The sequence below is a fragment of the Clarias gariepinus genome, chromosome 21, assembly GCF_024256425.1.
Source record: "Clarias gariepinus isolate MV-2021 ecotype Netherlands chromosome 21, CGAR_prim_01v2, whole genome shotgun sequence".
Taxonomy (NCBI): Eukaryota; Metazoa; Chordata; class Actinopteri; order Siluriformes; family Clariidae; genus Clarias; species Clarias gariepinus.
The window spans coordinates 685430-712668 of record NC_071120.1 but is presented as its reverse complement, the minus strand read 5'-3'; the positions used below and the strand labels follow the sequence as shown (position 1 = coordinate 712668).

General features: G+C 38.3%; 1 protein-coding gene across 1 annotated transcript; it reads left to right on the top strand.

Annotated features, from left to right (window-relative positions):
- Positions 1 to 3379: 3379 nt before the first annotated feature.
- Positions 3380 to 26651, top strand: LOC128509692 (serotransferrin-2-like). The gene is made up of 17 exons (XM_053481522.1): positions 3380 to 3427; positions 5308 to 5441; positions 6171 to 6273; positions 6498 to 6698; positions 7487 to 7610; positions 7864 to 7919; positions 8074 to 8234; positions 9977 to 10124; positions 17272 to 17438; positions 17527 to 17623; positions 19984 to 20013; positions 20250 to 20414; positions 20561 to 20702; positions 21027 to 21094; positions 22541 to 22719; positions 24775 to 24913; positions 26524 to 26651. Exons 1-17 carry the CDS (start codon positions 3388 to 3390, stop codon positions 26568 to 26570), a joined length of 2001 nt encoding a protein of 666 aa, XP_053337497.1. The 5' UTR covers positions 3380 to 3387; the 3' UTR covers positions 26571 to 26651.
- The last annotated feature ends 588 nt before the right edge of the window (positions 26652 to 27239 follow it).

Genomic DNA, 27239 nt, shown 5'->3' with positions numbered 1-27239 from the left:
TTGCTTTACATACGCGCTGTACACACACACATACAGACACAAAATAAAATATGTTTTACACACACACACACACACACACACACACACACACACACACACACACACGTGGTCACAGTGTTACAGTAAACAGTACACTCTGCACGGTTGTTGATTATACCAGTGAGAGACGAGCACTAAGACCCAGCAGGGGAGACGATTACCCACAATTCCACAGCACAAGAGAGAGAAAAACCGTTGGCTCAGTTGTGATCACGTGATGTTTGGCATCAAAACAAGAAGCGCATGCGTGATACTCGGTACTCGTAAAACACGACCTGTTAGTTTTTCAAATCAAAATGTATTAAAAATCTTTGCTCGTCTTCCGGAACACTCGTAAACCGCGTTACTCACAATCCGAGGTTCCACTGTATTTGATTGAAGTTTTTTCATTTGAAAAGGACTATAATTTGTGTGAGTTGGTGCTAACGGTCTGCTATCAACAGCAAAGAATGTTAAGAATGTACAGCAGTGAGCAAACAGTAATATAACTAGGAAATAATTTCTCACCTCATCCCGAAATATTGAGTTCGATGAGTTGCAGACAGACAGGCAGCAGACAGACAAACATCTGCTAGACAGAAACAGAAATACGGAAGCAGGTATAAAGCAGACAGGCACCAGACAGACCAGCAGCAGCTGAATGCTACATAAAGAGAAACATCTTAAAGATTGTTCACTAGAAATTGGAATCTACACCATAAGTATGTGCACCCCCACCATCACAGTCAGATGTGTTTGTGAGCATTCCACATTACTAATTAATTCCAGTTTACCTGTTCAGTTTGATTGCTGTCCTTTCACTTGGTTCGGGTAGAGAAGGGGAGAGATGATGCTCATCATCATCATCATCAGGCATTGGTTCATCATCACTGACCTGCTGCACATTCAGCTTACATTGATGATTGTTGTATCTTACACTGCATCAAGATAATCCCCCTGACCAGCTAAAATACTGTCTTTATAGTTTTATATGTTGTTTGTCTTAATGTTCTTTCCTTACAGCGATAATGCAATAGTGTGATACAATAATATTATTTTCATACTAATAAGCGGTGTTTAATGTCTCCACATTAATGAGCAATGTATTATGATGTGTGATGAGCAGGAAGTCCAGAGCCACTTTTTGGTCCCAGCCGCCCCTGCTCTTATCACACCATGTTTCCATGGAGCTGGCTTTGTGGATCTCACAGGATTGTTGTCCTACTGGATTAGGGTTTAGGCCTCTTAGATGCAGTAAAGGTAAACTGTAATGCTACAGCACACAGAGACGTTCTGTACAACTGTCTGCTTTAGACTTCGTGGTGATAGTTTGGAGAAAAATCAGAGATGGTGTTATGTATCAGTTGTTCACATACTTTTGGACACAGCATATGTCTGGATTTCTAAGAAGCTGCAGACTCATTTATATTTTTATATTTATGCAATTTACATTAAATGTCTTAAATGATACAAAAGCAACAATAACATTATTATTCTGTACTTATTTGTGATTCAAATGGCTCCTAGCTGGCAAAAAGAATGGAACAGAAAAGAAAGCAAATCAATAATATTGTGAAATTCTGTCTTTAATGTCCTGTATTTTCCAGCATTGCTTCATGTACAGTACTTGGTCCAGCTTCCATGTAGTCCTTCCATGCGCCATCTGGCGGATATTCGGTGAAGCAGAACACATTTATTTAAATTCCCCGAATGTTGCTTATGGCAAGTTGCGGCACGCCGCGCGCTAAATTGCGGCACCTCTCGGGAAAACACATGCAGTCTTAATGGCCACATCTGTACTGAGAGTTGTGTGTGTAACACTGTGTTTGCTTGACCTTACGATGACATGGAATTAAGCTCATGTCTGGTACGTACAATCACAAAAAAAAAGCTTTAAAAGAAATGTAAAGGTTCGGACAGTGTGTGTAAGCACCGCTGATAGTGAGCTCAGAGATCTGATTTGATGTGAACTTTCAGCTTCTGTGCTGTGTAATATTGATTGTGTACATATCAGGCCGCTGCACCAAAACACCGCGAAAAATCTGCCAATGTGCCGCCTAAAATAGTTCTCGACACTTTGCTTACTTTCGCTAAATTGAAGAGAGCTTCATGGATCATATATGTGTTCATATATAAAAAAAATAGCTTTAATGTTATTGCAAAATATAACATTATTAGTACTTCAAACACATGAAAATGACATCAGTGTGGTTTAATCCCGTATCCTGAGAAGATGTTGATTAATTCTTTATAACAGCAGTTCTGAAAAGCCTCCAAGTGGTGCAGTGGTATAGTTCTCGCCCTATCATCCGGAGGTCGCTGGTTCAATACCCGGGTGATGCTGTTACCTCTCACAGCCGGAGGTCTAGGTCTGTGAGCTTACGCGAGCGGAAGGAGCGGGTAGCGCTGCTCCTCCGAGTGTGTGACTCCGCCCCCAACGGTACATGAGCGAGCAGTGACATCACGATGGGTCGGAGGAAACACGTGATAGTCTGCGTCCCTCCCGACTGAATGGTAGTAGAAGCCTAATGTGGGAGCCCCCTAGTGACTGGGAGGAATTGGACATGACTAAATAAGGGAGAAAAATCGCCCCCAAAAAATAAATAATAACAGCAGTTCTAATAGTAGTGCAGGTTTATATTAATGCACTCGCTCTGATAGTTAGTGTTTCCATAGCGACAGTACAGCCTCAGTACAGTGACCTGCACAATTTCTGATTACTATACAGGAAAATAAAAGTTATATTTAGAAATATTTTAGACTTTAGGTTTTTAAGGCATTATGTTTATTTTTTTTCTTGGTTGATAGATTAAGATTCCTTTGATCCATTTAAAGTGTAATGGAGTGCAAAAGTTGCGCTGCAGGTGCAAATAAAGCAGAATGAAGTTACGTATATAATAGGAAAGATCATTGTGTAACCCAAACCTCTCTTTACACACAGACACAGAGGGGTGTCTATTTGCACCTCATGGAGTGATCTTGTGATCATTTGTAAATGAGTTTATGTTGCGTATCTATATATTGTAAATTTGTGCAATGTGAAATGTCTAAGAACTTCCTCTTGTGCTTTACTGGGTAATTTAAAGCACGGCCCTGTAAACCTCTCATGTTCTCACAGAAGATGGAAGAAAAAAATGGACTGTCCCTGAAATAAAAAGAGTAAAAATTACAATCAGTTCCCTCTTGAACAAGTAGTGCAGTACACAGAGTGTAGAAGTCTGTAACATCACATCACCACACCACATATTTAGGGTGATTTGTGAATAAGCACAACCTCCTAATGATCCTGACTCCGCCCCCTCAGTTCTAGGCTCCCTATAAATGTTCCCTCGTTGTCACACACACTGTCTGCTGCACCAGGAGTCCAGCATGAAGCTCTTCATCATCTGCGGCGTCCTCTCCTGCCTCGGTAAGACGAGGCATATTGTGTTTTAAAGTGTTTAAAGACTAATAGTTAAACTCGAACTGTGTTTGAATCTGAATTAAAACGTGGATTTATTTTGAGATTATTATGAGATTATAATCCTAGACTTTCCATTAGATCATCTTCACCGCTGTATGAGCTGTTGTAATTATTTCTTACTGAATTTGCATTGCTTACGGTTTATTCTGAAATTTACACTTTGTATTGTGTACACACACACACACACACACACAGACACACATACAAACACACACATCTTAGCCAACAGCACCAGACCTTCTCTAAAGTCCACACAGTCCCAGTAGAATTCATGTAGAACATCAAACATCACATGGGACGTTTTGGATAAAATTTGGTGCTAAAACATGAGACACAGAGAGAGAGAGAGAGACAGAGAGAGTGTGTGTGTGTGTACAGTTCATGTCCAATGTAATGCATGTCTTTAGCAGACTCAAATTTATTTTAAATTTTATTTATTCTATAAATAAATTAATGTTTAATTAATCCTCTTTTTATCTGTAATATGTTGTACTATATTCCCAAATGCCTTTTTTCCTTTTTCTTGCAAAAATTTGCAAAAAAAATTTTTTTGTCAGTAATTAATTCAAGGTCATCAGTGTTTATGTGAGTAAATGACCCTGGTCTTCAGAATCAGATTATAGAGCTGCTAAAGTTTTAAAGCTCCACAGATAAATGATTAAAATCACATGCATGTGGTTCACACCTTGAATGATGGCAGTTTTATTATTAATTAGGCCAGTCTGTCCGGTCTGATCCAACAGAAAAGCCAACACCACACACATCACTTAAAAAACGTCAAAGCTGGCTGTGATGGAAAGGCACCAGAACACCCAGTGCACCACAGCCCTGCAAGGGCCAGGGCCACCCCAGGGACCCACAAGGGGACCCAAAACCTAGGCGGTTTTAATGTTATGGCTGATTGGTGTAAAAACAGGAGATTCAATTTGAACAATAAAACTGACTAATACCATGATGTATAAAGGTGAAAGTTTGAGCCCATTTAAATGAATCTACCAAGAGTCTCGTGTACAGTAACATTATACTGTATTACTGTATGAAGTGTCTTATTCGTATGAAAAACAGAATGACGTCCAAACTCATTATTCAGCAGAGCATGGAATAGCACTTCCTGTCTGTTCCCAGTCTGTTATATTCCAGTCTAATCTCTCTCTCTCTCTCCTGTCCATCACAGTGACACTAGTCAATCACTGGTGACTGAGTGCATGTTGAGGGCCGGCAGCGCTTTCCTCTGGGTGTGATCAAGAAATGTGAAATAGTTATCTTATCGTTAAACTACACAAACAATCCTCCTCACAAGTTCATTTTAAATAAAATTCTCAAACTATCTTAAACCAAGTGAAATTATTCAAATATTGAATGAAACGTGTAACACGTTTAAATTGGGTGTAACACGTTTTTTAAATTACTTTTTTGATGTAATGAGTAATCTAATGCGTCAGGTCCACAATTTAAGTTCTCAGTTATTTAGTTATATTTTCAAAAATGTAATCCGTGAGCCAGACGGCGGTCATTCCGTTATTGTGTGTGTGTGAAAGTTGTCCTAAAAGCCCCGCCCCCGATAATGTGACCACCCCCCGCCTCTGTTATTCCTGCTGTTATACCTCGCGGGGAGAAGCGGTGTTAGGCACTGTGAGCCGCCGCGTGTGACCACTCTAAGGTCCGCGAGGACCGACGCACGGAAAGATGGAAACCTAATCACGACGCCAAAACTGATCTTAAAAAATTAAATTAAGGAAGGTTGAAAAAATCCTATAGAGATGCATGAGGCAGATGTGACTGACATTGTAATTTTTAATTGTGATACGTTTTTTTTGTCATTTCAGCCTTAGTGCAGGCTGATCCCCAGCCAGTCAGATGGTGTTTAAAGTCAGAACAAGAGCTTAAGAAATGCCAGAAGCTCGGATCACTAGCCTGCGTGCAGAAGCCAGGAACTCTGGATTGCATCAAAGCCATTCAGGTAAAAAAGGAGTGAATTTGTGGCTGAGTCACTGACGCACCGCCGCACATAGACCTGTGGATCGTCCAAGGGTTTTCGATACGGGTACTGATATCAACATCTTGACTTTGATACCAGTTATTAAATGATCACTTTTTTTGTCTTTAACAAAAACAAAATCAAATTACACATTATGGTACACACAGTGTCTTTAGTTTTATTTTCCTTGGTGGTCCCAGTTGGTTGGTGGTCTCGGCAGCACACCTAATACAGTAATGTTACATTTCATAAACATCAAACATGGATAATTTTTCAGAATTTTTGTTTGAACACCGTGTTCAGGAACAAGGGATGAGTGGAACCCAGTGGAGGAGGTTTCAAAGGAAGTTTTATAATGACGAGACAAGGATGTATGTGGTTTATTCCTCTTGAGGTCAAGGGCCGCGGACCAGTACCGGGCCGTGAATGATTTGGTACCAAGCCGTACGGAAGGAATCAAAAATATATATTTGATTTTATTTCCATTTTATTGCGTATCAGAGTCTGCAGAGTGTTTTATTTTAAAAAATTATCAGATTGTCTCCCGTTCGCTTCCATCTGCACATCGCAACATGTGATTCACATGCTCCAAGCCCACTCACTCACTCACTCACTCACTCTCTCATGGTATACCGCCTTATCCTGTATTTAGGGTCGTGGGGACCTGACCAAGACTAAAGATAGCGAAAACTTTTAAATGTGTTTAATCAGAATGGTGAAGCAGATGCTATCACTCTGGATGGAGGAGATATCTACACTGCTGGTCTCCTGCCCCATAACCTTCACCCCATCCTTGCAGAACATTATGGCACAGGTGAGACTAAACTAATCCTAAAATTAAACAAAACAAACAAAAAAAAATGTCTGGGTTGTTCTCTTTACAACTATATTATTATTATTATTAGTGTATGATTGGGTGTGTGCTTGTGTCCTGTAATGTGTTGACACCCCATGGCAGTGTATCCCTTGCCTTGTTCCCTAAGTTTCCTTGGAAAGGCTTTAGGCATGGTATGAATAATGATTTGTAATGTCTTTCAGAAGCGACATGCTATTACGCTGTAGCTGTAGTAAAGAAAGGCACTGACTTTGATATCAATAAACTTCGTGGAAAGAAGTCCTGTCACACTGGTTTGGGGAAAACTGCAGGCTGGAACATCCCCATCAGCACTCTCCTCGAAATGGGAGAGAAGGATGGGGGGATTACATGGGGTGGCTTCGACGAGAAACCTCTGGAGGACGGTAAGAAAGTTTTCAACTACAGTTAAACCTTGGATTACGTGCATAATCTGTTCCGGAAATGTGTTTGTACATCAAAGCATTCGTATATCAAAGCGAAGTTCACCCATAAGATATAATGGAAACTCTGACGACTCGTTCCACACCCCAAAAATATTCATATAAAAATATTTTTTACAGATTTGTAGCTGTAGTGACTGAGACCAGAGAGAGAAGAGGACGAGGAAGGGGGGTTGGGGCACTGTGTAGAAAGACTTTCACACACACACACACACACACACCGTATGGGTGTATGGATGTTGACTATACAAGTGATGCACACTGAGACCGAGCATGGGAGATGTTACACACAATACTGTTCGTATTTTGAGACTTCGCCCGTTTACGTAAAATTTTTGCTCGTTTTGCGAAACACTCGCAGACTGAGGTTTCACCTTATATTAAAGCATTTGTTTTATTCCATAATCGATTCTACAGGAAAAGTACGCTCACAGGGATGTGTACAGCATATGGTCCACTTCAATATATTTAAAAATATACGTAAACATTTGTATGTTGACTTTTTTGTAAGCAGATTGCTTTTTATGTACGGAGTCTCCAGTCTCAGAAGTGTGTAACAGTCAGAGGTAAAGAGGTGAAGCTGGTGAGGAAACCACAGTTTATAACCGCTATACGTTAAGGGACAAAAATAAAAAAATAAAATAAAACTTGTTTTATGGATGTTATGGATGTTTTACATTGAATGTAAATGTGGGTAAATGTGTGTTTGTGTGTGTGTTTTTGTTTTGCAGTGGTGGCAGAGTTCTTCTCAGCGAGCTGTGTGCCAGGAGCGACAAACCCAAAACTGTGCCAGCTGTGTAAGAACTGCAAGCGCTCTCACGAGGAGCCGTATTATGATTTGAATGGAGCTTTCCAGTAAGAAAACACACACACACACACACATGCAGCTTGTAATATTATTAGCTCAAACAATACAGTTGGGTTTTTAACAGTGCATGCAAACTTAACGATTTAACAATTGTCACAAAGCTGATTTGCAGAATAATTTACATATTTACTTGTTTTCTTTATTCATTTGAACTTTTTTAGACATCTTTTTTGTGTTTCTCTACAAACTCCTCTAGATGTTAATTAATTGCGTGGTGTAAAACCTTTCCTGTACCTGCAGGTGCCTGAAGGATGGAGTTGGAGACGTGGCGTTTGTGAAACACCTCACAGCACTCAGTAAGTAAAGGATTCTGCACAAAGTTAACAGTATGGAGTAAGTATCAGGACCAGTTTTGTGCGTGACTATGTTAAAAGCATGGCTTTCATTAAATGCAGGTGAAGTATAAAGTATTAATGAGTAAGAATTAAGAGAAAGGTAAATTCTTATTAGATGACGGGGACAATTATGAGCTGCTGTGTAAAGACGGCACCAGGAAGGCTGTTACTGAGTATAAAACCTGCAACTGGGCCCGAGTTCCTGCTCACGCCGTCGTCAGTCGCTCTGACAGAGACCTGGCCGACCGTATCGAAGATGTTCTTAACACACTAAAGGTACGTGGATTAATAAATTACAACAGTACTTTTTGCTCTTAATTGAAAATATACTGAATTCCGTGTGTTTAAATATCTGTTTTCTTTAGCAGGGGTGGAAAAGGCAAGATAAAACTGGCTAATAAAAAATTATTTTAGTATTTTTCATTAGTTTGCATTTTTTTGAAACCTAATGATTTTCTTCTTAACTTCTATAATCTGTCAGCATTGGATAAAGTTGGCATGTAAAAGATTTAGTGGCAGGCTGCAGTACCGAGGAGAGAGCAGCTGCCTGGCAAAACTCGCGTTTAAACCCAGTTCCCGAAGCACTTTCAGCAAGAAAACACATCTGATAATGTTGTCATCTTAATCAACACATTACTGTTCCATTATTAATTCTTCTAACTTGTTCTGAATCGCCTCTGAACTGTCCGTGTCGTTCTGTTCACAGCTTACAAGAGCTACAAAGCTAACTCCCCTTTAAGACAAGGCTGAATCCCGAATCTCTCTCTAACCTCTGATCAAGGGCACTACTTGGAATCTGGAACTAGGGATTGTACACCCTACATAGTGCACTAGTGTTCCAGCATTTTCCCAGTGTTATGGACGTGACATATCAGTAACCAAAAAGCCTCAGAGCATCAAAGCTTAGTGTCAGAGAATTTAATTATACTTACTTTAATTTAAATATAATCTCTTCAGCTAAAAGAAAAAAAAATCATTTACACCCTGAAAATACACAGCCTTTTATCAGTGTAATGGACGTGATATTAAACTGAGAAACATTTAACAGGTTTACTACATGGTTTGGATTTTAATGAAATCTGCATTGTTACACTTGTACTATGAGACACTCAAATGAACACAGAAAGTGCAGATTTGTAATGATTTGTTATAAATGACTTGGGAAAAAAGAGTTATGGATGTGACGTGTTGGAACCAGACACCTACACACTGTATAAAGAACACGCTGGAACAGTGAATTTAACATGAAACTTTTGAAATGGTTATAATGAAAAAACTAACTAACTTAAATTATTATTTTTCTTTCTTACCCTCTTTTTTCTTTGTAGTTTTAATCAGTGGCAGAACGGTGGTGTAGTGGTTAGCACTGTCGCCTTGCACCTCCAGGGTCCAGGTTTGATTTCTGCCTCTGTGTGCATGGAGTTTGCATGTTCTCCCCGTGCTTGCTGGGTTTCCTATGGGTACTCTGGTTTCCTCCCACACTCCAAGGACATGCAGATTAGGCTAATTGCCTTCCCAATTGCCTGCAATGTGTGATTGGTTTTGTGTGTGTGTGTGTGCCCTCCGATGGATTGTACCTCACCTTGTGCCCTAAGTTTCCTGGGATAGGCTCCAGGCTCCCCGTGACCCTGTATAAAGGAGTAAGTGGTATAGACAGTGACAATGAGTTTTCATCAATTTTGAGTGTTTTTTTTTTTTTACACTCTTTGTTGGACCGTTTAATTTACAATTAAAAGTTGAGTCAGTATAAGCAGTATCCCCCTGGTAATATTGACCTTTGCATGGAATTGGCATCCATTTAATGCAATTTGAAATAAAATCCTGGATCATTTAGTTAGCTGAGGCTGTTCTAAAGTGGAACAATTGTAGCTATAAAAAGAAACTTATGAGGTTTACAGGACTGTCCCTCTTACTTTGGGCCACATAAGAATTTAAAATTATGTTTCACTGCACACACATTGTTTATACTATGAGTAAAGGCTAAACAATAAAAAAATATAAAATATGCTTTTGAACAGGGCAAGGGTTTGTTCTCCTCTGAGGGCCCTGTGAAAGACCTAATGTTTAAAGACTCGACGACGGAGCTGCAGAGGCTCCCAGAGCTCACCACCTCCTACATCTTCCTGGGAGGAGAGTACTGGAACGCCATCCACTCACTCAGGATCGGTAACGTACACACCGTTCACTACTAAAGATGCATATTTAAATATAAATTGTTGTCCAGACCTTATTGCTGATCCAGTCATGTCTTTTAATTCTTTGTGTAATTCTTGCCTCTTGATTTTTGTGTAAAAACGCAATGAAAATTGTAATGACTCTCAGTATTAGGCAAATACATGCTCAGACAAACAACAATATATACAACCTTTTTCACTGTCCCTACTAAGTACCCCCTTAATGCTTCCAAAGGACTGAAACAGGGAAGTTGCAGCCAGGTGCTACTAATCATTAGTCCTTAAATAATTTATCATCAGCAGGTGTGCAGACCTAGTAAGTTAAGCCTTTATTTGTCACATATACATTACTGCACAGTGAAATTCCTTCTTCGCATATCCCAGTGTAACTGGGGTCAGAGGGCAGGGTCAGCCATTGTACAACGCCCACTGGAGCAGATAGGGTTAAGGGCCTTGCTCAAGGGCCCAACAGTGGCAACCTGGTAGAGCTGGAGATCGCACCACCACCCTTCTGAACAGTAACTCAGTGCCTTAGACCTCTGAGCCACCACTGCCACCCATAGTAGAAGTTTTGGTAGTTTGCTGGTCTGGAGCATTCAGGTGTGTGTTAACGAGTTCATTGACAAGAGAGAAAGACATAAACAAGGGTCTTAACACTAGAAGCGCCACACCAGTGTCACCTACTTTTAACGCGGTTCAGCGGTCATTTGACCGTCTATTGGTTTGAATGGGAAGCTGTTGCTGACACACAATGATCACTAGATGGCGCTTTCACCCAAAGCAAATAGTTTAGATACAGGATCAACTTGAGCTTGGACAATGCGCCATTCATTCCCGTGTTGATAATCAGCGGTATTTTTTTTTCATATTCAACTGAGAAAACCTACTACAGAGTCTCTAAGGGGACAAAGGAAGAGGAAAAAAAACAAGTCATGTTTTGCATTATAACCCAAAACTTTTGCCTTTTTTCTCCTCCTTTGTCCATCTAGGGGCTTCGTACTATAACAAAAACGAAAGCTCTACTTAAATTTATAGCGTTTTGAGAAAATTCATTAGTTCGTTCATTCTATTTGAAGCTTCTGAACTTCTCGGATGTTTGTTTAGTGTGACAGAGCTTTAGATGGAGTAGGAGCAGCGATTTAGTTCTGAACTCACTTCTGTGAAATTATCGCTAAAACAATGACACACACCGCCCCCGAGGATAGAAAGCTGTTTTATTTATGATAAGTTGATAAGTGTATGTTGTGAAAGTATTTGTGGACATATATGTAACACTCGTGCGAGGAGCAGAGCCGCGCATAAACTGTTCAGAACCGGCAGATCCGCAGCCTTCTACCACGCCCAGTTCTGAACAGGCAAAGGCGCGAACATTTAAACATGTGGTTACATAAAACATTAAACCCTCGGTAAGGGCATGAGGGATCTTTAGTTTTTTGTTTTAGTTTCCAGAATCCCATCCGTTCTCGTGTAGACGGTGGAGCTCTGTTTATTTTGTGTTTTCAGTTTTCTTTTGGTTTCCTTTTAAGTTTCTTAATTAATAATCCCACTCTATCTCCAAACGGAAATGTCTTCCTGTGTCTGTCATAAGCTCTCACAACAACTCCTATTTCACTGACCCCCTCTAAAGTCCTGCGTCAGGGCTATTATAATCAGTAAAACATCTCCTGGTGCGGATCTCCACACCGCACCCCCTAACAATATAATTAAGAGAAAAATGGAAATTAAGGATGTCTTGAAACATAATGCAGTAACTCTTTATTAATTTGAAGACGGTAAAGGTGTTAATGTTTCGTACATTTCTTTATTCGTCCTTTCTGTTTGTGGTAAGGTTTCACTGTTTTCCACATACATAAAACGTATGGACAACAATGTTCCGGAAGCGATATTAAATAAGGAAAATACATAATTTTGTTTCAATACAGTTTTATTAAATATAGAATATAGCAGACAGTATATTCATTGTGATGCTGACAAAAGGTCTAGGCAGTGGTGATTCTACACTGAATTTCTCCCAGGGTGAGACCCCCTTCAGACGCACCTTTGGCGAATCCCCCCATCAGCGAAACCTGTTTGATAACTTCAAACCTATTTTGAATGAAAGGTGATTAGAGGGATTACAGTAACTGGGGGTTCTGTGGGCGTCACCTCGGAGCACGCTGTCACGTTGTATTCAGAGAATAGACTAAAACATAATCATGTTTGCTTCAGCATTGGAAAGAATATTGTTTTAGGCAACTTTATTAAAGATTATTCACTTTTGTATTATTTGCTTGTTATTCTTTTTGCACACACACAAGAAAATAATAGTAGGCTGGTGGGCACGTTATTTTTCCTAAAAGTTGAACGGCTGAATTAAGTTAAATATTCTACACTGTTTTATAGTATATACTGTACTATACTCTTGAGCTGTAGAGGACTGGCCACCTGGTGCAGCACAGAAAGAAATTAAATACACAGCAAAAATGTTATATTATATTATGACTTGAACAAATCGGCTCGCATCGGAGCATGCTGGCATGTTGGAAAATCCAGCGTTTATCTAGCGAGTAGCCTATATTTGAGTTTGTTGTATTTCTGGGGGGGGGGCATTTTATCCATAAATTGCATGGGTCTATCATCATTTTGATCAAAACGCTGCCTTTTGTTAAGGCTGTGGGTTTATACACGCCCATGAATTAATTATAGATGAATTTTAAAGCATCTTTTTAGGCCATAAAATGTCTTTGCCTCCATTTCTGTTGCTACTAATATCTGTAGGAACTGCAAATGCCAGTTGTTCGCTTAGTTTCTTTTATAGCTTAGGACCCTCCTTTTTCCCAAAAATAGTGTGAATGTCTGCACCAATCACTAACCATTAAAATGTAAAAACTTTATATACAAATTATATATATATATATCACTAACCAATAAAATGCCACTTTTATATATATATATATATATATATATATATATATATATATATATATATATATATAATTAAATTCTTAACATTTTAATGGTTAGTGATTGGTGCAGACATTCACACTATTTTTGGGGAAAAGGAGGGTCCTAAGCTATAAAAGAAATTGAGGGAACAACTGGCATTTGCAGTTCCTACAGATATTAGTAGCAAGACGTTTTATATATATTCGTGTTTAATTAAATTAATAAAAATAAATATTTCTACATTACGTGTTTAATCATGCAGCACTTTTAGTATTCATAGCAAAAGCAACCCAACAGTGTGATTAAAGTACCCGAAATAACAGAATTTTGACCCAGCATAAACAACCCAATGATGTGTTTACAGAAACCTACTAGTACACTGTAAAAAACAACCTATAAAATCTACCCAATAAAACTAAGGTAATAATTTGCACCCACTTTGTTTGGGTTGATTATATTCTGTATATTTGCATAAAGAGTACCTTATATTAATAGCCATGACACACTTAATAGGTACGGTATACCCAATATTTTTTATTACAAATTACTTGTAAAAATTGAGTAACATACTTTTAATGTTATTAAGTTAATCTAAGTAATTCTTATTAATAAAAGTAAGCCAAAAAAAATAATCAAACATTACATAATCAGGGAAAGTTGAATTTACTGGTCAGAAACAGGAGACTGCATTAATTGCTTTTTTTATTGTCTAAACAACATTTTATTTTTTAAAACATTAAAACTAAACAGAAAATAACAATTTAAAAATAATTTTAACAATTTAAAAATAATTTCAATTAAAAAAATTGCGTAAAACATTATATAAATAAAAATCTTCACATTATCACTTACTATACAAACATTTTACCCTCAACTTCTCTTAAAATGTGTGAAAACTCTTTTACATTCAATTGCAGGTGAAAAACAACTTTAATTCCATATAACTCACAGTACATATAAGTTAATTATTTTTTCATATTTTCAAAATGGAAAATGTTTCATGTGCAAAAGAACATTCTTACATTAAAGGTACTATTTGAAAATAAAAGAACATCTTATTTGCATGAAGCAGATTCCATTAGTTTACGTTCTTCAGCATTTTTGTTGCATCAAATTTCAAAAACAGTTTCTGCAACACTTCAATGGTGCACTTTAGCGTTTTGGGGTACTCAAGGTTGAGGGCATAAATCAGTGCCATTAACATCTGGCAAGCTGTGGTTCTGTTTCCACAACCTTTCAGCACTTTGGTGCCCTCCAAAACAATGCACACATCTGTTGGGTCTTCAGCTGTAAAAATGTGAATTACCACCAACTTCATAACTTCATTGTTGTAGCTATCAAGTTCATCCTACTGCTGGGGGGAAAAAAGCAAATAGATTAATGTTAGTTAAGTCAAATTAATTATGTTGTTTGATTTGTTTTCTTTGTTTATGACATTTATTTGGTCACAAGCAAGGTTTATGTATTAATCAGCACTGTACCGAGGTGTGGACGGTGAAACATGACGTCATCACAGCGCACCTGACATGTAGCATTTCATTTCTGGCCGAGTCCGAAGATACACGGATCAAGCCGAACATATCCGAGCTTGTTTCCCGGCCGCGTGAAGCGGAGCTTTTGCAACGTGTTTTTAATGAGTTGTGCTTCTGTGCTGCTGATATGAGTGTATATGTTTCACCAGGGCCAGCTTATACACAAAGTGCACGCTACAAATGCCTCACTAAATTACAAATATTGTAATACATAAATTATGTAAACAACAGAAGTTAGTGAACGTAGAACTTTTTAAAACACACCTGAAGTAGCGCATCTCCTCTAACGGGACGTGGTTTGATGCTGTAGGTACTCGCGACGACAGCGCTGTGTATGTTTTTAGCTTATTGCTAACAACACCGGTTCAGTTTTAGTTGAACACCTAGTTTTATCTATATCTTTCAATTAACCACAATCGCTACAGCCGCTGTAATTTTATTCAATAAATCAACGCGAGTATTGCCAAACACAACGCAAGCCAAAAACAAATTAACATGCAACAACCCAAATATACGCCAATTTACTACGTAACTAAACTATAGGTTCAAAAACTTTTCTGACCAAGGAAGGAAGTACAATAGCAGAAATAATGCTTAACTTACCTTCCTGGAGAGAAAAGGTTAGACGAGCCCCCAGATTGTAAAGTTTTTCTAAAGTTACACTGTAGGAGAGGCGAGTTGCTCGGTCTGTCCGCTGTGCTTCGGTAAGCTTCTCTGGCGCCAGGAGAGACTCAGTCAAACACACACACACACACGTTGTCTGTCAGAAAGGTCTCTGTTTATTAACAGCAAAAGATGGGGTTTATATATGTTTGACCAAACGCCTGTGCCATAGACATATGTTACTACAAAGAACATGAACCATTGTAAATGTCCTGGTGAGATCCTGAAGAATCAAAGGAGAGGAAGATAGAGAGGTGTCCGTCCAGAGACAGATCACAAGATGTTGGCTCGAGTTAGGGGGAGAGGGGGAAGGAGACAGAGGGGGAGAGAGAGATAAAGAGAGAATGGGAAGGTGAGCGTGGGAGCGTTCACACCTTAAGGAGCAGATGCAAGAGGAGACAGCAGGAAAGATTTCACATGTTAATATCAGATCTATGAGGAAGAGAACAAGAGAGTAGAAATTACTCCTTTATATATAAAATAATAAAAAAAATGAAATAGGATGAAACCTGAAATAGTAACATATACGCACTGAATGACACATAGATAGTATGTGCGATCCCTTGCGCCATCTGCTGAGAGAAATGAGAATTGCAGGTTGGAAAAAGCAGGAAACGGCATGACCGGCGCGCAGCTGTCAGCGATTTCACGTAAATAAGAGCAAAATAGCTTTATACTGGCTTTTACTGGTGCGATTTTGAAAATGTAAGCATACAGGGTGATTAAGCTCACAGAACTAGGGAAAGTCATGAAAGGAGGGTCCTGGAATTTGATCGAGTGTGAAGTATTTTTTTTTTTCCTATTGCGATTAAATGACCAGTACTCAACGCTTCTAGTGTTAAATAAGCAACTGTTCCTGCACATCAATCTGGAAAGGGTTATAAAAGCATTTCCAAACAATTTGGAGTTTAGCTTTCTATAATGAAAAGGATTATTCACAATTGTGTGAGGGTTCGCCACTAGAGGGCACAGTTTTGTGTTTCTAGTTTTTGTTTGTAGACTCAGTTTCCCAGGAGGCACCTCGGTCAGGTGATGCGGGTGCTCACCTGAACCGAGGAAGCTCATTAGTTTCGTTTAAAATAGCTGTTTGTTCTGGGAAACTGGGTCGAGCATTAATGTTGATAGTTCTGTTAAGTGGGTACTTGTTTTGACTTGTTTGGTTATGCTCTGTTTTAAGTTTGTTTCGTTATAGTTGGCTCTTTAAGTTAAGTTTGCACCTGTCTTAAGTTTATGTCTCTTTTGTTTATTAGCCTCTTGTATATTTACCCTCGTGTGTAAGTTCCTGCTCTTCTATGTTTAGTTCTTAGTCTGTATAACTACTAACCATGGAATTACTAACCTGCTTAGCTTATTCTCTGTCTAGTCTCCTAGTCTGATTAGATCTTAGTCTGTTTATTTATTAACCTGTTTAGTTACATATCTCAGTAGCAGCTAATGTGCATAACAGCTAGTAGGCCTAGCCAAGTCTGTCTTGTCTGTTTAGCCCCTTGCATGTATAGTCCCTTGTATTTAGTCCTCTAGTCTGTTTAGTGTGTCTTGTCTTGTCTGGTTTGTGTCCCTTGTTTGTATTGTATATTAGTTTGTTTAGTCCCCAGTGTGTGTATTAGTTGATTATTGGTTTTGTTTCTAGGATGCTCTAAAGTAAAGCCAACTTCCTTGGTTCATGTTTAGTTCATGTTTTGTTTGGTTTGTTTATTATTAAAGACTGTTTGCAATCATCCCCCCTCTGCGTCTACTGTATCTATGAGAGCAGTTACCATGACAACGCCTTAGTAGTTAATAGCAACAGGAGAGTTTGTCATCTACACTAGTGATGTCACTCCTTCTAATCAGGTATATTCTAATGTCAGTTAGTGGGATCAGCTTCCCTAGAATGAGAACAAGTGAAAATCATATACTGTACTTCACCTTGTTTGAATTTAGATCCAATTTTTATTTTAACAATGAAACCTGCAGTGACTGAAGGCAACATGGTGTGAATAATGAAAAATAACAAATAAATCCTTTTTTGCTTTCCAGAAAAAACACCCAGTGATTCATCTAAGAAGATTAGATGGTGCACTGTGGGTACAGTTCAGACAGAAAAGTGTGATGAATGGAGCACATTCCTCAGTGATGATGAAGGCGACAGCAGGCTTGAGTGTGAACCTAGCAAAACGGTCCAAGATTGCTTCAAAAAGATCTTGGTAAAAAAAGAAAACGAGTGTGATTCCACAGCTTCAAGGTGTTTTAATAATTTCTTATTATTGAAAATGTTTTTCTTTATGTGTACAGTATGATCAGGCTGATGCTATTTCTGTTGATGGAGGAGAAGTGTACACTGCTGGAACGTGTGGTCTGGTGCCGGCCATGGTGGAGCAGTACAATGAAGGTGAGAGAAATCACATGAAGATCATTATAAGAACGCATCCTAAGCCCTGTTGCAATAACTGGCCGTTAAGGAATTTAACAATGTTCTACTGAATGAATGATAGTGAAACACTACTGTCATAAAGAGAACTGATTATTACAAACTATTATGAAGGTGTTACCAATATGCTACTGTAATCACCTCATTACGCTATGCTGTGTTTTTTGTATGTTGTTTGTTTTGTGATCTTTCACTATGCAAAAAGCAGCGTTTATTAAGCAAGTATATATTTCAGTTTTTTTTTTTTTTTTTGGGAAACTATCATTAATTTTACATTTCGTCTGCTTCGCAAAAGTTGGCGCTCTTTATGACCGAAATCAAGCTGTTTGTATCGCCTTTTACAAAGTGAAAGTGTGTGCGATGTGAGCAGCTTTATTTCAGTCCTAAATTCACAACCACATTCCTGCCATTCGTGGTCAAATTATTATTCAATGCCGGACACAAACAGCAAAAAACCATGATCATTATTTGAATAATAAAAAAGCCTTTAGAGCCTCGTGTGGGGGTGACGGCAATTATTAAACCCCAAACATTTTAGATTAAAACATTTCTATTGTGTGTAGCGAATAACATGGCTCCCATAGAGAGAACAGTCAATGGATCACATTCCTGAACACCCTTTCCCAGCATGCATGGCACCATCCTGATAACCTTATCTGGTTCGCTATCTTAAGAGGGGCGTCTGTAAAACTAAGAAACTCCACAAGGTCAGATTCTTTGAAGTAGACCCCGAAACCGAGGGTGTAAATCGGCGATCCGGTAAACAAAGAAGACAGTTTTACAGCTTCACTCCTAACTGGGGGGGAGGGGGGGCCTCATCACACCTGGACACTCTCTTGACCTCCGGAAGACATGCCTTTCCATAAACAAAGGCATACGGCATGGACACTATTTTAAACATCTTTAAAGTGTGCCAGTGGGGCCTAACGTATTTACATATATTTACTCAGTTCCTTTTATTCCTGTGTATATGTTTGATTATTCTGCATAACGTTAAAGGTGTAATCAGCATTTACAAACCTTTTTATTAGATAAAGGAAGGAATAGATGGGCAAGATATGTAATGTTTGGAGTCAATCTCAAGCTGGCTTCATTTTAAGAATGTTGGTGAACATGGGAAATTGGTAGCATGAACAGAGCTCATGCAAAATTACTTTTTATAAAGTATTAAAAACTCCAACCGGATGGGTCACACGTGACAGCCGAAACACCTGGCTAATTTATGCACAGAAGGAGGAACCACGTGAGGCGTGGCTAAGCCCTGCAATCACATCCTATTGGAGGAATCACCTGTGGGACGGACTGACCCCCAAGGGACGAAAACCCTCAGGAAGTCCACAGTAGAGAGGAGAAGAGAAGATATCATCACAACTGCAACCTACAACCTACAGTGCATAGGACTTTAACATGTAATATATATTTCAATCGCGTTTAATCATGACTGTTTTCCTTAAAATATCACTTTGTTAATTTTGTCATTACGTCCACCTACGTTTAATATGTAATGTTGCTGAACATGTAAGGAGGTGATAAAAACTGGTAAGGACTCCAGAAATGGGCATAAAATCAATAATAACTCTAACGGTTCTTATTAAGCAATACCAAGGCATTAACGTTAATTAAAGCTGAAATTTTTAAACAGGCTCCAATTTTCAGAATTCAAACAGAGCCCAAAAGAGGCTGTAAGAGTCCTGTACCGAGCTCCCCAGAGGTCATAACGAATTTGCATCGGTCTAGATTCGGGAGCAAATTCGGCTCAGTGGAATGGGAGCCAAACATGTAAGGAAGGAGTCTCCAATGTCAGTGCTTTGTCAGAGGTAGAACTGTAACTTTAGGTTTTACATTACCATCAGGACAGAGGAGTTTAAGCTCATGTGCAGTATCTCAGTAGCATGACAAGCTGCAATTATTTAATAACTTAAAGACAGAGAATAGTGACTGGTAAAGTGTTCATATCTACTATAATTTAAGTGACAGCCTAACACATTTCTCTCACACATCTACACGTCCATAAATTTTCAGTTTAAAAATTTTTGTGAAGCTGCTTTGAGACAATGAACATTGTTAAAAGCGCTATATAAATAAAATTGAATTGACTTAAAGCCTAGAGGCTACATGCCCCAACATTAAATGTAGCTCTAAACAAAGACAAAGTATGACATGCCTTTTAAGAAACAGATAAGAGAAATAAAACACTTGGTGATGTGCTGTAAGAGGAAAATAATCAATTTATAGACAGTAACAGTATTGTAATGTTTTTTAGTTTATAACGCAGGATAACTAATAATTCAGTTCTGTTTGTTTGTTTTTTTTCTCAACAGCAATGTGTACACCAGGTACAACTGGATCAGGTACGTTTACTCACATCCTCAGTCTCCTAAAGTATACACAGAACTGGAGTTTGGAGGGAAACTTGCTCCTTAACCTCACCCTGACCAGCACTCCTCTACTCTCTCTCTCTCTCTCATTCGACTGACCACATTGCAGTGTCTATGTAATATAAATGATTTAACACAAATGTAATATCACGCATCAAACAGAACACCACTCCTTACATCCCTTACACTCCATCATGTGCTCTCTTCAGAAGGCTTCTCGGCCTTTTACGCAGTGGCTGTAGTGCACAAGGACTCTGATGTGACCTGGGATAGGCTGCAAGGCACGACGTCGTGTCACACTGCAGTGGGTCATGCAGCCGGCTGGAACATTCCCATGAGTCTCCTCCATGAAGAATACAAAAACTGTGACTTCAGTGAGTCCAGAATTCAGGCTTCCTGTTTTATAACCTCATTAAACTCACACCTCCTTCATACAAACTCCTTATGTGTGATTTATAAAACTGCAGATAAAGTGATTTTATAATGGAACATGCTGGAGCTTCATGTTTTTGTTTTTCAGCAAGATATTTCAGTAAAAGCTGTGCTCCTGGTGCAGATCTTGATTCAACCCTGTGTGCATTGTGTAAGGGAGGTGAAGCTGGAAAAGACAAATGCAAAGCCAGCAGTGATGAGCCTTATTACGGCTACAGTGGAGCCTTTAGGTACGATTCACATCATTCATTAGATTTATATTTATATTTATGACCCTTAGAGACCAGGATGTTGTTGGAGAACCTCGTCTAGATGCAGGTTTATGTATATTGAAGTGTAGTTGACAGCTGATTTGGGAGATTCCCTGTTCACTCTGTCATGTAGTGTGATTTATTAACAGGAACAGCATCCAGGTCAGGATTAAAGGGAAGTCTAGAGACAGGTTCATTACTGAACTTTGGTGAGTGAAGTAAAATGGTGTGTGTGCGTGTGTGTGTGTGTGTGTGTGTGCGTGTGTGTGTGTGTGTGTGTGTGTGTGTGTGTGTGTCCTGTAGATGTTTGGCTGAAGGTGCTGGTGAAGTGGCGTTTATTAAACACAGCACTGTAGCAGAAAACACAGACGGTGAGTCAGAGATCTGGCATCTTGGGGTCATGTTAGCATCACGCTACATGCGCAGTAATTCTTAATTTTGTAATGGAAAAATAAAAGATGTAAGTAAATGTACTTAAATGTAAGTTAAAAAAAAATCACTAATTGTTTTTTTTTCCATTTAAATAAATTTGAATTAATGTACGTTTTTAAAAATAATTTCAATGTAATCGGGACGCACAGGAATCCAATTTAGATCTGCAGATCACAGGCTTATATTAAAGCACTCCTCATGATACTTCATCATTTCTGTAGACAGAGGAGATCATTATACCTCACCTCTCCCAAATGAAGCGAACAAGCACGGGGGCTAAATTATGTCAGTGACACCTGACTTTCTTACAAATAACGCACATTTCATTCAAAATATTATAAACACAGAGCAATAATTAGCACTTCTTTCATTTATTTAATTGTGTGAAATGGCTAATAAAAGTAGGTAATAATAAACGATTATGATGTGGAGGTGAATCGGTTTAGTCTTGACTTCTGGTCGTGAGTGACAGCGTTGGGGGGAAAAAAAAGAAAAGAAGATGAGGAGAAACGGGCAAAAGATAAAGGTATACAACAATGTTCTCTCTGTATGATTAATGTATTCATGTCATTATGTTCATTAGTGGTATAACGTTAACTCTTAGGTTAGTTAGCCTTCTTACTTATGATGCTTGATGTGCTTACCATGCTAAAGAAAAACACAATAAAAGCCTAATATACAAACCATCACAGACGTTCTAATGGTTTCTATTAAATACCATTATGAACCATTAACTTTTTCCAGTGAAACTATTACAAAATTCCTTATTCCACCCACCAATAGAATCCATTATATACCAGCAGACATTGTTATACTTACCATTAAAACCAATAACATTCCCATTATAACCATTAAATCCATTACAATTTCTATTATTTTGGGGGAGGGTTCTATTGTTTTTTCAGCTGTGTATACAACAGGAGTCTTGCCCGGGGAGCAATATGCCCTATAACGCACTTATTACTATTAGTTCATTACTAGTAATTACACAGCAACTATTTTAGTAGGACTTCACTATTGACTATGCAGTAATTGATGGAGTCATAAATTTCTCCTGCTGACCTGCTGTCTAACTATTGTTTAAAAAAAAAATTATAATAAATAAATAAATAAATAAATAAATACTTATTATTATTAATATTATTATTATTATTATTGTTATTGTTAATCAACTAAGAGTACCTAATCACACTACAGTATCATTTGGTATTTTATTGTAGCAGAAACACACACATACTCCGTAGTGTAATACATTCTTTAGTTAAAGCAAACTATAGCATATTTGAACTATGGTGTATAAACATCTCATATCTACAGTATACAGGGTATGTGTTAGTAATCATCCTTGGGTGTTTATTCATGAAGAATTCTACATCTCTCTCCAGGCAATGGACCAGCCTGGGCTAAAGGTTTCAAATCATCAGACTTTAAGCTCATCTGTCCCACTGGCTCTGCTGCAATTACTGAGTATGTGAATTGTAATTTAGCCATAGTTCCAGCTCACGCTGTCGTCACTCGTCCAGAAAAACATGGTGATATTGTGTCATTCCTCAAGGACCAGCAGGTAAGTAGAAACACCAAACACAGCTCATCTGCTACACCATCCTGTATCAGATTTAGTGCTTTCTGTTCTCTTTCTCACTCTTGTATATTTTAAATTTAATTTAGTAATCCATTAATAAATGCTATGACCTTTAGTACATTAGTACAGTGGAACCTTGGATTATGTGGAAGCTCAGTCTGAGAGTTTTTTGCAAGACAAGCAAAAGTTTTACATTAATTGTTAATTGTTAAACGAGCGGGGTCTTGATATACTGTACTGAGTACTGTAAAGCGTATACCCTTTGTCTGCCAAGCATCACATGATCACAACTGAGCTAATGATTCTTCTCTCTCTTTCTCTCTCTCTCTCTCTCTCTCTCTCTCTCTCGCACTGTGGGGTTGTGGGTAATCATCTCCCATGCAGTCTCAGTGCGCATGCGTCACTCATATCGTCAACATCCGTGCACTTGTGTACTGTTTACTATAACATTGTGGCCACGTGTGTGTGCGTGGGTAAAGCATTTTTTTTTTTCTATGTCCAAGTGTAGTGATTATTGTTTAGTAACTGTGCTGCAACAATGGCCTTCTTAAAGAAAAAAAAGTTAAAAAGGCTGTGCGGGAGATCAATCTTTTTAGAGGAGTGATTCTGGTATTGTGTGTTTGAAAGTCTTCCTACACAGTACACTTACATTTGGCAGACGCTCTTATTCAGAGCAACTCACAAAAAGTGTTTTGAAGTTTACATCACTTGACAGATACTTACACTGGGTTAACTAGGTTATGAACTAAGTTTCATTAGTCAAACACAACTGGGAAGAGTTTTTTTTTTTGGAATTACTCCAAGTACTGGAGAAACAGATGCGTTTTGAGTCATCGTTTAGAGATCATCAAAGACTCCACTGTATAGACATCTAGAGGAAGTTCGTTGCACCACCTAGGTGTCAGAACAGAAAAGAGCCTGGATGAATGTCTTCCTCGATCCCTGAGAGATGGTGGGATGAGGTGAGCAGTGCTGGAGGATCGGAGGGAACGTGGTGCAGTGCGTGGTGTGATTAGCGCAGAGAGGTAAGTGGGTGCTGGGCCATTTTTAGCAAGCATCAGTGTTTTGAATTTGATGCGGGCAGCTACAGGGAGCCAGTGCAAGGAGCGGAGGAGTGGGGTGGTGTGGGAGAACTTGGGAAGGTTAAAAACGAGACGTTTTTAAAGTGCAGGTTAATTTGTTTTGTATTCATTATTTTTATATATATATATATATATATTTTTTTTTGGTTGTGGAACGAATCTTCAGAGTTTCCATTATTCCTTATGGGGAAATTTGCTTCAGTATGCAACTGCTTTGATATACAAGCATTCTTCCTTGCAATCCAAGGTTTAACTGCATCTATGTTTACATACAGTGTAATTATCCATTAATTATTGTTGTCTAATTTTCTTAATGGTCTGTTAGATAGAAGTGTAAGCCATTTAAACTCTTGTTTGATTACTTTTGCTATCAGAACCTGCCAGATGTTCTGAACACGTGTTTATGGCATGCTGTTAATATGAGGTTTATTATCAGGAACATTAGAGGATGAGTGAAGACAATTTATCTGCTGAATAAACTGTGCAAATAATAAATAACTGAACTTGGTGTTGCCAACTTTTTTAAGAGGAACACAACTAATGCTTGCTTAGAAGTCACTAGATTTGTTGTTGGGCTCTTTTCAGAAATGAGTCACTGAAAGCATCTTAAACTTACATCTATTGTCACTGATCCTGATTTTACCCTGTGTACATTTAATTATATCACGACATCGACAATACTTACGAGTAGCTGTGGGTCTTCTGTACTACTCCACCCTCCTACTGGTGGCTTTTAGATGAGTGATACAGCAGCGCTCACATTCTGAGATTTTAACCAGAATTTCCTGACACTGACAGAATGCTGACTGTGACATGATGCCTGTGATCAGAATTAAACTATTCTTCACACCGTCTGTTCATTAATCACTTTGATGATGATTTGCTGAGATATTAGTACTGGCACAACTTACACAATCTAACACTAACTGTTAAAATTTCTTCTTTGTATTTCAAGATTAATTTCTCCACCTTAACACTCTTCAGAGAATCCACAAAGTGTCTCCAAGAAGTTAAACAATCCTATCAGGACTTCCTTGGACCAAAGTACCTAAACTCCATAAAGTCTCTGCATGAGTGTAAGCAGAGCAGGTCTGGTAAGTGAGAGAGAGAGAGAGAGAGAGAGAGAGAGACTAAAAGAAATACAAATTCAAATACAGTTACAGGAATGGGGGAAAGAAAATGTGCCTAAATTCAAGTGTATGTTTTTATTTATTAGGACATAAATAACAATTGTGTGATGCATTAATAAAAAAGAACAAGATTCTGAAACCAAATGTGGAAAAAATGAGTACACCCTTCCGATTTCATTAATAATTAGTAATTATGGGTATTAGGAGTGAAATGTTATGAATGGAATGCACACAATTAACTAATCCTCTACCTGTGACTAACAATATAAAACAGACCAGCTTTTTAGCAGTTTGGTTTTCTGGGTTATAAGGGCATCTCCAAACACTTTAAAATGGGCTGTTCTACAGTGAGAAAGATGGTTTACAAATGTAGGGCCTTTATGTCAGCTGTTAGAGTGAGCTTTCCTGCAAATTCAGTCCAAAGATTGTTTAATACTCAGTTATAAATAAAAGCTCCAAGCACTGTGTCATGCTACGCTTACATTTATGGCACTTGGACATCTCCAAGTTGTTCTTAAACATGTGTCAGGTAATGAAGAAGCTTCAACAGATACAAACGCAAATTACCGTTTCTTTAGTAAAGAAAACAGGCAGAAGGTCGGTTAATGAGCAAACAGAGTATTACAGGATGCTCGCCAAAAAAGGCAAAAATCCAAAGTACAATTAATACTGGGCTGTTTATGTACTGTTGTGTTATCGTGCTGTTTGTTTTTCTCCATGTCTGTCATTGTTCCAATGTTATTCAGTTAAGTTGATTGACCTGCCGTAGGCCTTAACTCCATGTCTGGTTTTGTTAAAGTCTTGTTTAACTCTTAGCCTGTGTATTCACACAGTCTGTTTATTCTCCTAGCCTGTTTAATTTATTAGCCTGTTTAACTCCTTGTTTAGTGTAGCTCAAGTTATGATTAGTTTTTGTTTACTTCATGTTATGTTTAGCGCATTGTTTGTTTAAGTTACTGTTCTGTTTAGTTTAGCCCTTGTGCCGTTTAGTTCCGGTGTTATTCTTTGTCTTATTTCCTTGTATGATGTTCCTTAATTCTATATAGTGTGAGTGGTTAATGTTTCTGTTAAGTTCTCTTTATTAAAATACTTTACGAGTATATCACCTCTGCTATTATGCCTTTTCCAAAGCCCATGCACAGCACCCATTGGAGTGTGAGCGGGACTGTGTGATGCAGTGTTGGGAACCGTAGTCCATGGCGGACATTGCTGTAGGCTGTGATGTGATGTAATGGAGTTTGAGGCAGAATCTAGCTGTTTCTAAATGTTACTGAATTACACGCTTTTCTGTCCTTTTACAATCTTAAATAGTCGTATTGTTTTTATCCTTTGTACAGGAACTGCATTTTGTGCTGCAGATTAATGTATGGAAATGTATTGTTGCACCATTCTTCAATACAACATGTAGAAATATCAAATAATCCTTTGTGCCTTATAAAATTATTTAAACAATCTAATTATTCACCTTTTTTCACTTGTACACCTGTATACAATACACCTACACACCTGTGTATCACAACCTTGACATTACACACAGCCACATCTATTTTATTTATTTTGTTTTTCATTCACAGAACTGGAGGAGGCGTGCACCGCTCGCTCGTGTCCAACCATGGCCTAAAATGGTCCAGTTTGTCACACAACCTCTGTGGATCTCTCTCACTTCTCAGTTTCTGGCCTTTTTGGAATAAAGCACACCTTGATGTCATTGATTTCCATTCTTTTAGTTATCTGGAATAAATATATTACAACCAACTTTTTTGAGTTTTGGACTAATAGAGAATCACTATGCACTTGAGCATGAATAAACAGGCAACGCTACACACTAATTATACGGTAAATAATGTTGGAAACTGATCTAGCACTCAAGATTATTGTGCAATGCTGAGACTGGCATTGGATCAAACTTAATACATTTTCTACTAATATCCTGAAAACTGCATAATGAGCAGTAAAGTTATTTACAGAATGATTGCAGAGGTTAGGGGTGAGATACTGAGCTGTGATGATGATCCTCGGGGTTAACAGTTGTCTGCAACAGCTGAGGGAAGTGCTCAAGATTTTTGTGGAATTGATGATTGAAACTATCAGCAAGATGCAATTAATAAAATAGTTCAGAGCTTTTCAGGAACGTGTAGTCAACACAAAATTTAAACGACAGCCAGGGTGGTGTAAATTAAATTTTTTTGGAAAGAACCTAAACAACTAAATTCTAATTTAGTCTCAGATAATAATAATATTTAACTATAATCCAATAATAAAGGATTACTTAATGTCCTTAACTGGTTTG